At 42.0% G+C, this 12,367-nt stretch overlaps 1 protein-coding gene across 2 annotated transcripts in view; it reads right to left on the bottom strand.

Annotated features, from left to right (window-relative positions):
• Positions 1 to 3,543: 3,543 nt before the first annotated feature.
• The window catches only part of LOC138945674 (guanine deaminase-like), a 33,351-nt gene continuing 24,527 nt past the window's right edge, over positions 3,544 to 12,367 (bottom strand). Inside the window, exons 4-12 of one of the 2 annotated variants that reach the window (XM_070317163.1) lie at positions 12,003 to 12,105; positions 11,538 to 11,565; positions 11,066 to 11,173; positions 10,478 to 10,585; positions 8,110 to 8,207; positions 6,919 to 6,986; positions 5,466 to 5,675; positions 4,565 to 4,705; positions 3,544 to 3,966 (exon numbers count right to left, since the gene is read on the bottom strand). In XM_070317163.1, the coding sequence (XP_070173264.1) occupies positions 3,902 to 3,966; positions 4,565 to 4,705; positions 5,466 to 5,675; positions 6,919 to 6,986; positions 8,110 to 8,207; positions 10,478 to 10,585; positions 11,066 to 11,173; positions 11,538 to 11,565; positions 12,003 to 12,105 (929 nt within the window). In that variant the 3' untranslated portion in view covers positions 3,544 to 3,901. The remainder of the gene's footprint in view (positions 3,967 to 4,564; positions 4,706 to 5,465; positions 5,676 to 6,918; positions 6,987 to 8,109; positions 8,208 to 10,477; positions 10,586 to 11,065; positions 11,174 to 11,537; positions 11,566 to 12,002; positions 12,106 to 12,367) is intronic. The other variant, XM_070317162.1, reaches the window with a different exon arrangement.

Here is a 12,367-nt window from a genome sequence, read left to right as displayed (position 1 = left end):
ACACTGGAATTTACCAACAGAAATTAAAACAAGAGTTTGCGTGTGATGAAAGCACGACACACTTGAGACAGCCCACACAAAAGTAGATCTTCTACGAGCTGACCACACAGTCAAGTTATGCATATTCAAATGCGCGTAGCAAAATGTGCGTGTTGTATCTTCTTTTTTCTCTGGCGGTACCGACAATATCGTTATTGAAACAATCCCAGTGCACTAAGGGATTTATAGAGCAAATCTCGAAAATAATTATTGAACTCAGCGCTATGCGCTTCGTTCAATAATGAATTTTCTCGATTTGCTCTATAAATCCCTTAGTGCACTGGGATGTCTCAATAACTTAAATAATAATAAAACATTCTTTTATAGCGCTGTTCACCGCCGAATGGCAGTCTGTCTTACATATTCAGTTCTTAAATCTCAACACAAACAGCGTACCGTACAACTGCGGGTCTCAGAGTCAGCGCATCCCGACAGATAGCCACTGGAGGAGGGCAAAACTTGTTATCACACTCGAGCCTCTTTCCTACACAGGGGGATATAACAAATGTATCGCACTATCGCCGAACACGGTCGTCAGGTCACATGCCACCGTAGGGAAGCGGTGGTCAAGAGTCTTGGGAATCCTCCTGATAAGAATTGGTGTTGTAGGTGTTGAAGCCGAGTGTTTTTGAAGGTCAATTCTGTGAATGTTTGTCTCAATAGCCTTCGCCTAATCGGGATTACAACCGTACATATTTAAAACGACAGAAGATTAAAGTGAGTTTTGTCTCTGTCTGTGTCTGTCTGTCTGTCATTCTCTCTCTCTCTCTCTCTCTCTCTCTCTTTTGACAGACCGACAGATAAATACAGACACACAAACGAAAACACACACACACACACACACACACACACACACACACACACACACACACACACACACACACACACACACACACACACACACACACACACACACACACACACACACACACACACACACACACACACACACACACACACACACACACACACACACACACACACACACACACACACACACACACACACACGATTTTGTGTCTTTGAGTTTTCTTTTTTTTCTTCTTTTTTTCCTTTATCTGTTTTTCTGTAGTTTTTGTTCATCTATCTGTGACAATGATCATCACAACAAAAAGCACGTACAACAAATGAACAAAATAACAGCGACATCCTTTAAGTGTGTGTATAATAATAATTGTCAGTAAGTACTGGTGTCACATGACTGATGTGAACCAGTTGATTGGCTAATGGCGATGCGCTAAAACTGTTAGCGCACTCTTGGAGTGCGCTAACTTTTCCACAGAGCGTATTCTTGCGCCCTTTGCCTAAGCAAGACTGTGCTCTCATCCTCAAAATTAATTAATGACATGTAGCTTATATTCTCCACAATACCAAATGACCATAAATTCCCTGCTTCTCAATTAAAGCAGAAGTGGGTTTTTTTCTGACAGATTGCATGTGCCTGTGCCAGTGCCAGTGATCTAAAAAATAGAAGCCGCTGTGTTTCATCTAATTTTCGCCGACTTGCATAGATTCTTCTCATATGCCGTGTTAGTGGCAGAAAACACAAGTGTTATTCCGATAACGTACCAGCTAGACCAGTTTGGAAGACTGACTCGATCGACTCTGTAGCAGACAACACAGAAATACGACTACATCAGTTCAGTAAATGAATGGTTTCAGAATTATTATTTCAAAGCAAGAACAATCGTAATCGAAAACGTGTAAGGTTCAGAACGTTCTTACCATATATAAGATTTATTAGCAGCCTGCCTCATGCGTAGAGACTCAGTGCAGACTGCAGTCGTTCCATTGCCCAGGTTGGCAGGTAGCCTAGCAGACGACATTAACCCCGCTCAGCAAATTAACATGTCGGGCAAATGTGAACGAAAAAACGATGGGGATATAATACGTGTAGGGTTCAGAGCATTCTTACCGTTCATATTTAGTATCAGACTCCCCGATGAGTGAAGATACAACACGAGAAATATGCCACATTTGTTTTGAAAATGTGCGAACCGTCGAGTCCCGCTTTGAGTCAATTCAAGGGGAGTCACTCCGCACAGTCAATCCGTCGAAGCTCGACTGGAGGTTTCGAATCGCAAATAATGAAGAGCCTTTCTCCGAGTTCAAATGAGGTCTCTCTGAAAGATCATCACTGTTCAGATTAACGCTACACTGGAATTTACCAACAGAAATTAAAATGCGTGTGACGAAAGCACGACACACTTGAGACACCCCACACAAAAGTAGATCTTTACTGTGCACGACCTGACCACACAGTTATGCCTATTCAAATGCGCGTTGCAAAATGTGCATTTGGAATCTTCTTTTTTCTATGGCGGTACTGACAATATCGTTATTGAAACAATCCCAGTGCACTAAGGGATTTATAGAGCAAATCTCGAAAATAATTATTGAACTCAGCGCTATGCGCTTCGTTCAATAATGAATTTTCTCGATTTGCTCTATAAATCCCTTAGTGCACTGGGATGTCTCAATAACTTAAATAATAATAATAATAATAACAATCATATACTTCTGTTTATTGAAACACATATTACATACTCCCACCGGACCTCCCGCCTTCTTCCGCTTGCTTACTCGCTCACTCTTTCAGTTTGCACAAAATATACAATATATAACTACCATGGCGCACAGAGAAAAAACTTCGGTGCAAGGTTACAACCCCAGTATGCGTAACGTACCTGTTTCCAACGGACCAAACAAAATCAATACTGTGGCAAGGGAGGCAACAGCTATGACACAGTCCTTTGACTTGCAGCACCTTGATTGCCTCCCTTGTAGACCTCTTCTCACAGTCTGCAAACGAGGCAAGTCTAAATAAAGGAAACATTTATTTCCAAAAACTAGGGTTCCCCAAACTGTGAGTCCCTGCGTCATATATGCACTGGAACTAGAAGACGAAAACACGTACTAAATAGTCACGGAGGGGGTCCAACGACGCACTAAGACTTAAAAGAGCACGTCCCGGTGTAGTCTAACGTTTAGTCCCCCCTCTGAAAAGGGACTCCGGGGGACTTCTCAGAGCTAAAAAGATCCGCCTTTACCGATCAAGCCCATAGAAATTCCCCCCCCCCCCCCCCCCCCCTCGCTTCCCAGATGGTCTCCTCTTTGAAAAGGTCCTCCCCGCCCCCTTTTTGACTGCGGCTCCGCAGTCCTACATCTTACTTTGGGTGTTTTATGGTGGTTTTTTTCCCACTTTCAACTTCTCAACATAAATTGTATCGCGTTTGTGGTTTGCAATTTCAGCAAACAAGCTGTCGTCTAAGTTTAGAACAAAGTGACGTCACTATCCGATGTCACAAAGGCGTTGTGAAGCGGTCGAAGTCATGGACAAGGTCCCCGAGTATTGATCTATGGGTCGAAGTTCATGTAATTGTTTCTTCACTCAATTTTCTCTCAGTGGACACCTGGATGATATAGTGTAATAACTAGCCCGAAATTGCTTTGAAAAAAAAGGGGGGGGGGGGGCGTTTTCGGGGGGGGGGGGGGGGTAGACTATCTGGGATGCGAGGGGGGCCAAAATTGCTGTATGGGGGCCAATCGAAAACGAGGCTTGATCGGTAAAGGCGGACCTTTTTAGAGCTGAAAAAGTCCCCCGGGGGCCCTTTTTAGCTCTGAAAAGTCCCCCTGCGGCCCTTTTGAGAGGGGGGACTAAACGGGATACTACACCGGGACCTAGGACATATCATTTATCATGCGTACATTCAGTGCTGTTTTCAGAAAATGTTGTCGCATCAGCAGATGCTGCATCGCGCCTTTGTCTCGTCAAGGCTCGCTAAAGTTGACCCCAACTGAGGCCTGTCCAGATGTCCTTCAATCCTATCATGCTGACCTCGATACATGGTTTCTCTTGGTGTCATTCTGTTCTGCTGACCACTTCTCTCCCTTGGACGTACACTTTGCTGATGTTGCGATCGTCTCCTGCAAAAACACAGTCAGTGTTAACGGTTTCATTAGGCCTTGACAGAGAAAGAGAGAGAGGGAGAGAGAGAGAGAGAGAGAGAGAGAGAGAGAGAGAGAGAGAGAGAGAGAGAGAGAGAGTGACAGTGTGTGTGTGTGTGTGTGTGTGTGTGTGTGTGTGTGTATGTGTGTGTATGTGTGTGTGTGGGGGGGGGAGGGGTTGAAATGTCGGGAATATTTCGATCAAACGAGACTCATTATAATACTCGTCATCCCAATTAAAGTTCCTCCGAAAACGGCGTATGGCTGCCTAAATGGCGGGGTAAAAAACGGTCATACACGTACAATTCCACTCGTGCAAAAAAACATGAGTGTACGTTGGAGTTTCAGCCCACGAACGCAGCAGAAGAAGAAGATCCCAATTAAGGTGTTAGCAGTACTACGGGATTTTGTGTGGTCTCCGGAGTTTTTGGACCCTCTAAAACTCCGATAAAGATTCAAAGTGGAGTCCCGGGACCCTCTATGTCGGGCATCCGTGGGAAGCCCTGGTATTTCTCAATTCAAAGCTCAAGAAGTACAAATCTTTCCTCTCATAACATCCCCACCCCCTTGTACTTACCGGTATAGAGAAACTTCTGTACAACATCATCTGGCGTGTCGAAGTCGAAAAGGTCAAGGGGCGAATCCTTCACTTCCGGGTCAATAAGAAGGCCATCAAATTCCCGACCCGGTTCAAAGTTTCCACAATTCTGTCCCAGTACTGAAAAAAAATCATCATCATCATCGTCATCGTCATCATCATCATCATCATCATCATCATCACCATCCATCACCACCACCACCACCACCACCATCATCATCATCATCATCATCATCATCACCATCATCACCATCATCATCATCACCATCATCATCTTCATCATCTTCATCATCATCATGCATAAGTTTAACAGAAGGGAAATAGTTTGGCTGGCTTTTTCTAACGACCAGAGAGGATAATGCCTACACTTGAAGCGATACTGTGGCTGATCACCTGACTGTGGCTGATTACCTAACTGAAAGGGCTGCAAAATATGTATTGAATTCTTCATATTTTGTTGCTATTGCTTCCATTCCAATTAATTCCGTCAATACAAAATTCAGATTTGTTAAATATTTGTTTGGTGTGCTCAGAGCACCGGGAATGTGTTTTAATATTGCCTTACAACCAAAAAGCCGGAGTTGCACTCATTCACACCGGAACACAGTCAAGATTTAAACAAGAGTCAACTGAACAAATCTCACCAGAATTGTGTGTCAATTCCTTTGCTGCATCCTGTGATGTCTTCGATCCATAACGGAGTTTATTTTTAATTTCCTAGCTTATTATCCCTCCCCATCCTACCTTTCTCTCTCAATAAAACTGTATGCTCCTTTTTCTATATAGTCTTTTTTTTCTATTCCAAAATTCGCTTCTTACTGGAACTTTCCGATCCGCTTCCTTTCTATCATGTTTCTCTATCCCACAATTCTCTTCTTACCAGAACTTCCGTCAAGCGTAGCCAATCGGAAGGCTTCTGCCATGGTGAGAGGTCGATAGGGAGGGGATCCGTCGGTCGTGTGGTTGCTCGCCTGCTGGTGCTCGCCATTCTGTCGTTGTTTGTTGTGGCTGTGAATTGCACACATGTTGGAGACGTCGACTGAGTGCCGTATGGAGGCCAACATTGAAGTTGTGTAACCCCCTGCCATGTCTGTGAAAAGAGTAAGGATATAATTGCAACCGAATGCCCAAAGCGCAAGAATCACCTTTAGAGACAATGGATTGAGATTTTAGAGCTTAATCAAAATCCCTTCAAAAACGGCTATGGGTACGCACAGGTTCCCAAGAGCATACGAGGTGGCAACAGCAGCCAGATCCCATCACAAACAGCTTCTCCATATCTCACGGATGTGCTGTGGCAGGGAGATAACTCCGTCAATGCAGAGGGAATGCCTGTGGCAGGGAGATAACTCCGTCAATGCAGAGGGAATGCCTGTGGCAGGGAGATAACTCCGTCAATGCAGAGGGAATGCCTGTGGCAGGGAGATAACTCCGTCAATGCAGAGGGAATGCCTGTGATAAGGGGACTACTGCGACACCCTGTCACATAATGTTCAAAAATAGTATCTCAAATTCAAGGAAACGTATGCAAGGTACCAACACTTTTCACACGTACAGAACCGTAGTAATGTAATGAAACTGGAGCAAAATCGTTGTGAAAAGCGATAACTTGTAGGCTTTCAGGGTCGATTCATTGTGTTCTTTTCTTTTCTTTTCTTTATTTGGTGTTTAACGTCGTTTTCAACCATTCAAGGTTATATCGCGACGGAGATTCATTGTGTAAACTTAATGTTCTTAATTTGGGACACTGTTCTTGAGCTTTACTGAGTATTGATTATGCATGTTTTAACCCGAAAACAGAAACTGTAATATATAGAGAAATAAACACAGAACAGCCAAACACACGCACGCAAGCAAGAACCCACAGACCACCAAACAGGCAGTCATAATAACAATAGAAGATATGCGGGAAAAATACCTCGTCTCAGGGTTGAATGGGTTGTCAAAGAGTGAATACTTTTATGATGTCAACCTTTCCGGCATGGCATTATAGTCAGTCACTCCTGAAGGGTGTGTCTAAAACACGTGGTGAAAGCTTTCCTCTTTAAAAGCAAGAATATTCACTTTTTCACAACCCATTCAAACCCGAGTCCGTTTATAACCACTACAACAACCGGTGTATGAAAATGGTAGGTACAGTGGAACCCCCCTTTTAAGACTCCCCCTTTTTTAAGACCTTGATTTTTCAGATGTTCTGTTCATAACCTCTGTAAATTTACCTCCATTTTAAGACTCCCTCCTTATTAAGACCTGGTTTTCTCAGATTTTGTAAGGTCTTAAAAGGGGGGTTCCACTGTATCGTTCAAAATAGGACACACCATGCATGCACTTACCAGTTCCAAGACCTAGTTTTAGGCCTCTGTCCATCAGTCGTCTGATATCCATCACCCCACTTCGTAGCCTTTATGACATAAATAATGTGAAATGATTATACCTTTTCGGAATCTGAGCCTCTCTCGCAAGATGTTTTCGAGATATCCTCGAGACAAGCTTTTTTTGTGTGTGTGTGGAAAAAACACCTTTTATTGTCACTTTTATTATTATTTCTTCTAAAACGTGCCTGTCAAGATACCCCGCGTACAATGTTCCATCACTCATGGCTGGTCCAAATGGTATTCGCCTTTCAACACAGGCACCACTGTATATACAGTAATACCGTCGTTTCAAATACTTTGCAACTCGTGTAACCCATGTGTAAAACGTGTGTCCGTACCCGTTTAATTGCACATAACACATCCACAAGGAAACAAACAGCTACCAACAAAAATAAATGTTTTAATTGCGGCAATACAAAAGTCAGCAGGGTTAGCATCGAATTACTACGACAGAATCTCGTTACACAGGTCTAAGAACGGCATCTCTCGCTACGAGTCACTGAGTCGCTCATCAGTCATGTTGCCTAAATACAAGTCTTTCTGCGTCTAAGCCTGATCTAGATTGACATTTTTGTTTTATCATATCTGATTAAAATGCAAAATGAATTGACATAATACCAAGGTATGTTTTATACCTCAAAACATTTAGACTTAGGGGGTTGCTTCAGTGGTTGGCGCAGTGATCAATACCAAATCAGTACCTGGCGAGCGTTGGTCAGTATTGCAATTGATCACCAATAATGCTTTGGAATAAAAATAAATAGAGTAAAATAAAACAAAACAAAGGAGAGTAAAGAAACAATCAAATAAAATTAAAAGAATACCGCGCTGACAGGGTTTGAACCCACGACCTGCCGACTCAAAACGCAGTACGCTAACCGTTGCGCTACAGAGACATTCTTGCATTTGGGGAAAAAATAAACTAGTAATCCAAAAGAGGTCAGAGGCATAGGCACCCGATATTGAACTCGGTACATTACAGAAGAGGAACTTTTTTTCGTGTTTTTTTCTAGAGTTTTTTTTCTTTTTCAGCAAGATATAACGTAACAAAGCAGACACATGTTTGGTTGTCTTTATAGAATCTTTTCTTGAACATATGGGGGGCAAAGAGTCGGTCAAAAGGGCTCAAAAGTATATTGACAAACTTACGTGTTATTTGAGCATGCGCAATGGACAAGCCCGCAGTCACGTGACTTGAGCGTGTCAATTTCTTTGTCACTCAGGTGGATACAGTGACCAAGGATTGTCTGTAAATGACAGACGAACACAATGACAATAATAATGACAATAATAATGACAATTCTAACATGTAGAGAAACTAATAAAAATGAAAAGGTCAGAAATGATGTTCGCAACAACAAAAACGTCGTACGCAGTTTTAAGATGAAAGATATGATGAATATTTACTGCTCCTAATACTCGTCAGCAGAGAAGCCATTGCCTGGTCAGTCTTCTGTCATTTCAATTTGACTGACGCATTTCCCCATGGTCTGCTAATGCCAGCTTCACCACCAATTCCAAGCAACCTTGCTTGTTTTATGTTAGCCTCAATCTTTCTACAGATTTTACTGAAACAGTAAGTAAAAGACAGGTCGCGTAAGGCGAAATTACTACATTTAGTCAAGCTGTCGAACTCACGGAATGAAACTGAACGCACTGTATTTTTTTCACCAAGACAGTACAGCTTCGTCAATCCCCGCGAGAAGGAAATCGCTCACCTCCCACGTGCAAAACGCAGTGATATGCACACGCCAGAATAGCGCGGTAGCGTATTGTGCTAAGCAGGAAAGCGCGCTTTTCTGTATTCGTGTTAACTTTCTGAGCTTGTTTTGATTACAACCTATCATATCTATATGTTTTGGGAATCAGGAAACGGTAAAGAATAAGATGAAATCATTTTTGGATCGATTTCTTAAATTTTAATCGTAAGACTAATTAATCTATTTTCGTTAATTGTGATCACATTTTAAGAGTACACATGACATATGTATATATTTTTAGATTCAGAATGTCATGAAGAATACGATGCAATCAATTTTAAATCTGTTTGCGAAAAATCGATTTTAATGACAACTTTAATGAGCAAACTCATTAATTAATTTGTAAACCTCCAAGCTGAAATGCAATACCAACGTCCGGGCGTCGTCGAAGATTACTTGACCAAAATTTCAACCAATTTGGTTTAAAAATGAGAGCGTGACAGTGCCGCCTCAACTTTCACGAAAAGCCGGATATGACGTCATCAAAGACATTTATCAAAAAAATGAAAAAAAATGTCTGGGGATATCACACCCAGGAACTCCCATGTAAAATTTCATGAAGATCGGTCTAGTAGTTTTCTCTAAATCGCTCTACACACACACACACACACACACATACACCACATCCTCGTCTCGATTCCCCCCTCTACGTTAAAAACATTCAGTCAAAACTTGACTAAATGTAAATCAAAACTTGACTAAATGTAACAAGTCGCGTTAGGCGAAAATACAACATTTAGTCAAGTAGCTGTCGAACTCACAGAATGAAACTGAACGCAATGCAACGCAGCAAGACCGTATACTCGTAGCATCGTCAGTCCACCGCTCACAGCATAGGCAGTGAAATTGACAAGAAGAGCGGGGTAGTAGTTGCGCTGGGAAGGATAGCACGCTTTTCTGTACCTCTCTTCGTTTTAACTTTCTGAGCGTGATTTTAATCCAAACATATCATATCTATATGTTTTTGGAATCAGGAACCGACAAGGAATAAGATGAAAGTGTTTTTAAATTGATTTGGAAAATTTAATTTTGATAATAATTTTTATATATTTAATTTTCAGAGCTTGTTTTTAATCCGAATATAACATATTTATATGTTTTTGGAATCAGCAAATGATGGAGAATAAGATAAACGTAAATTTGGATCGTTTTATAAAAAACATATTTTTTTTACAATTTTCAGATTTTTAATGACCAAAGTCATTAATTAATTTTTAAACCACCACGCTGAAATGCAATACCGAAGTCCGGGCTTCGTCGAACATTACCTGACCAAAATTACAACCAATTTGGTTGAAAAATGAGGGCGTGACAGTGCCGCCTCAACTTTCACGAAAAGCCGGATATGACGTCATCAAAGACATTTATCAAAAAAATGAAAAAAACGTATGGGGATATCATACCCAGGAACTCTCATGTCAAATTTCATAAAGATCGGTCCTGTAGTTTAGTCTGAATCGCTCTACACACACACACACACACAGACAGACAGACATACACCACGACCCTCGTTTCGATTCCCCCTCGATGTTAAAATATTTAGTCAAAACTTGACTAAATGTAAAAAAGGGAGAGAGAAAGGGACGGGTAGAGAGACAGAGGAGGGAGAGAGAAAATCCAAAGAAAAAATCTAAAGAGAGTAAAGAATACAGGTAAGCTCATGCAAAAATTAGAAAGAGGAAGACAGGCAGAGACAGACACAAAGACAGACACCCAGACAGACATGAAGACAGACACAAAATATTTGCTACACCTACCTTGGGACCCAACAAACCAGCTGCATCATAGACTTCAGTGTAGGACTGGTGCCCCGGATGTAATTTCATCACGGTCTCAATTTCTTCCACTGTCTCGCTGAGGTGGGTCTGCAAACGATCATAGTTGCTTGTTTACATGATCATCTAACATCAACTTGTAAACACACACACACACACACACACACTGACACACACACTGACACACACACACACACTGACACACACACTGACACACACACACACACTGACACACACACACAGACACACACACACAGACACATACACACATTGACGCACACACACATTGACGCACACACACACACACACACACACACGCGCGCGCACGCACGTACGCACACACGCACACACACACACACACGCACGCGCGCGCATGAACGCACGCACGCAGACGCACACACACACACACACTCATTCACACACACACACTGACACACACACATCACACACAGCCCCCCCCCTCCCCCACACGCACACACCCATCCCAAACAACACAGACTGAAACAAGTGCATGTAAAGACACCCAAACAGAAGCAAACAGGTACACGATAACACATTACTTCTACACACCTGGATGGGGATGTTCCTCTCCTTGGCTATTTCCCCCAGCTTTGTCATCAGCGGTAAGGTACAGCTGGGGGCGAATCTCGGTGTGATTACTGGTGTCACCAGACCCGACTGAAAGTACACAACACTGATAAAAATTGATTGAGCTAATTTCTGTAAAATTATATCAATTACTATTTCTGACTAACTAGACACATTTTTGTTCGAACGATTTTGAGAAAAAAAGAACGTCAGTATCGTTCGATCTGATTTGTACGAATGTTGGTTTGTAGTGAACACTCTTTCTTTTAAATTTGAAATTCGGGAAATAGGCTATCGAAAGAAATTGACATAGGCTTATGACAGTATAGAATAACACAGAAACTTACAGACAGGCTGACATTGAGGCAGGCACGCTGACACGCACACACACGCACACACACACACACACACACACACACACACACACACAGAGAACACATACTCCTTAGCTTACCTTGTACGACAAAACTTCATCAAGAAACCTGCAAAAGAAGAAGCATATTTTATTCCACAATGTTGAATTAAAATCCAAACAAGCTATGGTTAGTTAAGTGCAAATGTGAACGGTGAGTGTTTGGCTCACTGGTGTTGGTCTATTTTGACAGAAACAGCCCAAAAACAACAAGAAGATGAGGAGAGCAAATTGTAAGTGTTAAGACAAAAGATATAATCAAAAACATAATTATTTTTTTAGCCAGCTGTAATGACCGTGAAAAAGCATGATGTACGCATATGTATTTTACGATGCGCAGAAAAATCTAAATTGATTTCTATGCAACGAAGTAGGCTCAAAGATCTTCTGGTATCAGAAGATCTTTGGTAGGCTGTCAAACTGGGCGATCGTGTGTGTATGTGTGTGTGTGTGTGTGTGTATTTTTGTGCGAACGGTGAAATGGGATCAACTCCCAGTAACTCTTACCTCTCTGTTTCAGCCACAGACTGCTGAGTTGTCTCCCTGTAAAACTCAGGGGCAATCAGATCCATGTTGACCTTTCCCACAAGTGCCCTTTGACCTAGCTCATCTGCAATTTAAGTTAAGTCATGTTTATTGTGTTTTGTGTACTGTTTTCATACTAAGGCAGGATTTGGCAGTGACCGTGTGTTTTTTTTGTGTGGGTTTTTACATTTAGTCAAGTTTTGACTAAATGTTTTAACAAAGACGGGGAATCGAGACGAGGGTGTGGTGTATGTATGTGTGTGTGTGTGTGTGTGTGTGTGTGTGTGTGTGTGTGTCACTGTGTGTGTGTGTGTGTGTCACTGTGTGTGTGTGTGAGTGTGTGTGTG

Source organism: Littorina saxatilis, linkage group LG13, assembly GCF_037325665.1.
Source record: "Littorina saxatilis isolate snail1 linkage group LG13, US_GU_Lsax_2.0, whole genome shotgun sequence".
Lineage (NCBI taxonomy): Eukaryota > Metazoa > Mollusca > Gastropoda > Littorinimorpha > Littorinidae > Littorina > Littorina saxatilis.
This window is presented reverse-complemented; position numbering and strand designations above follow the sequence as displayed.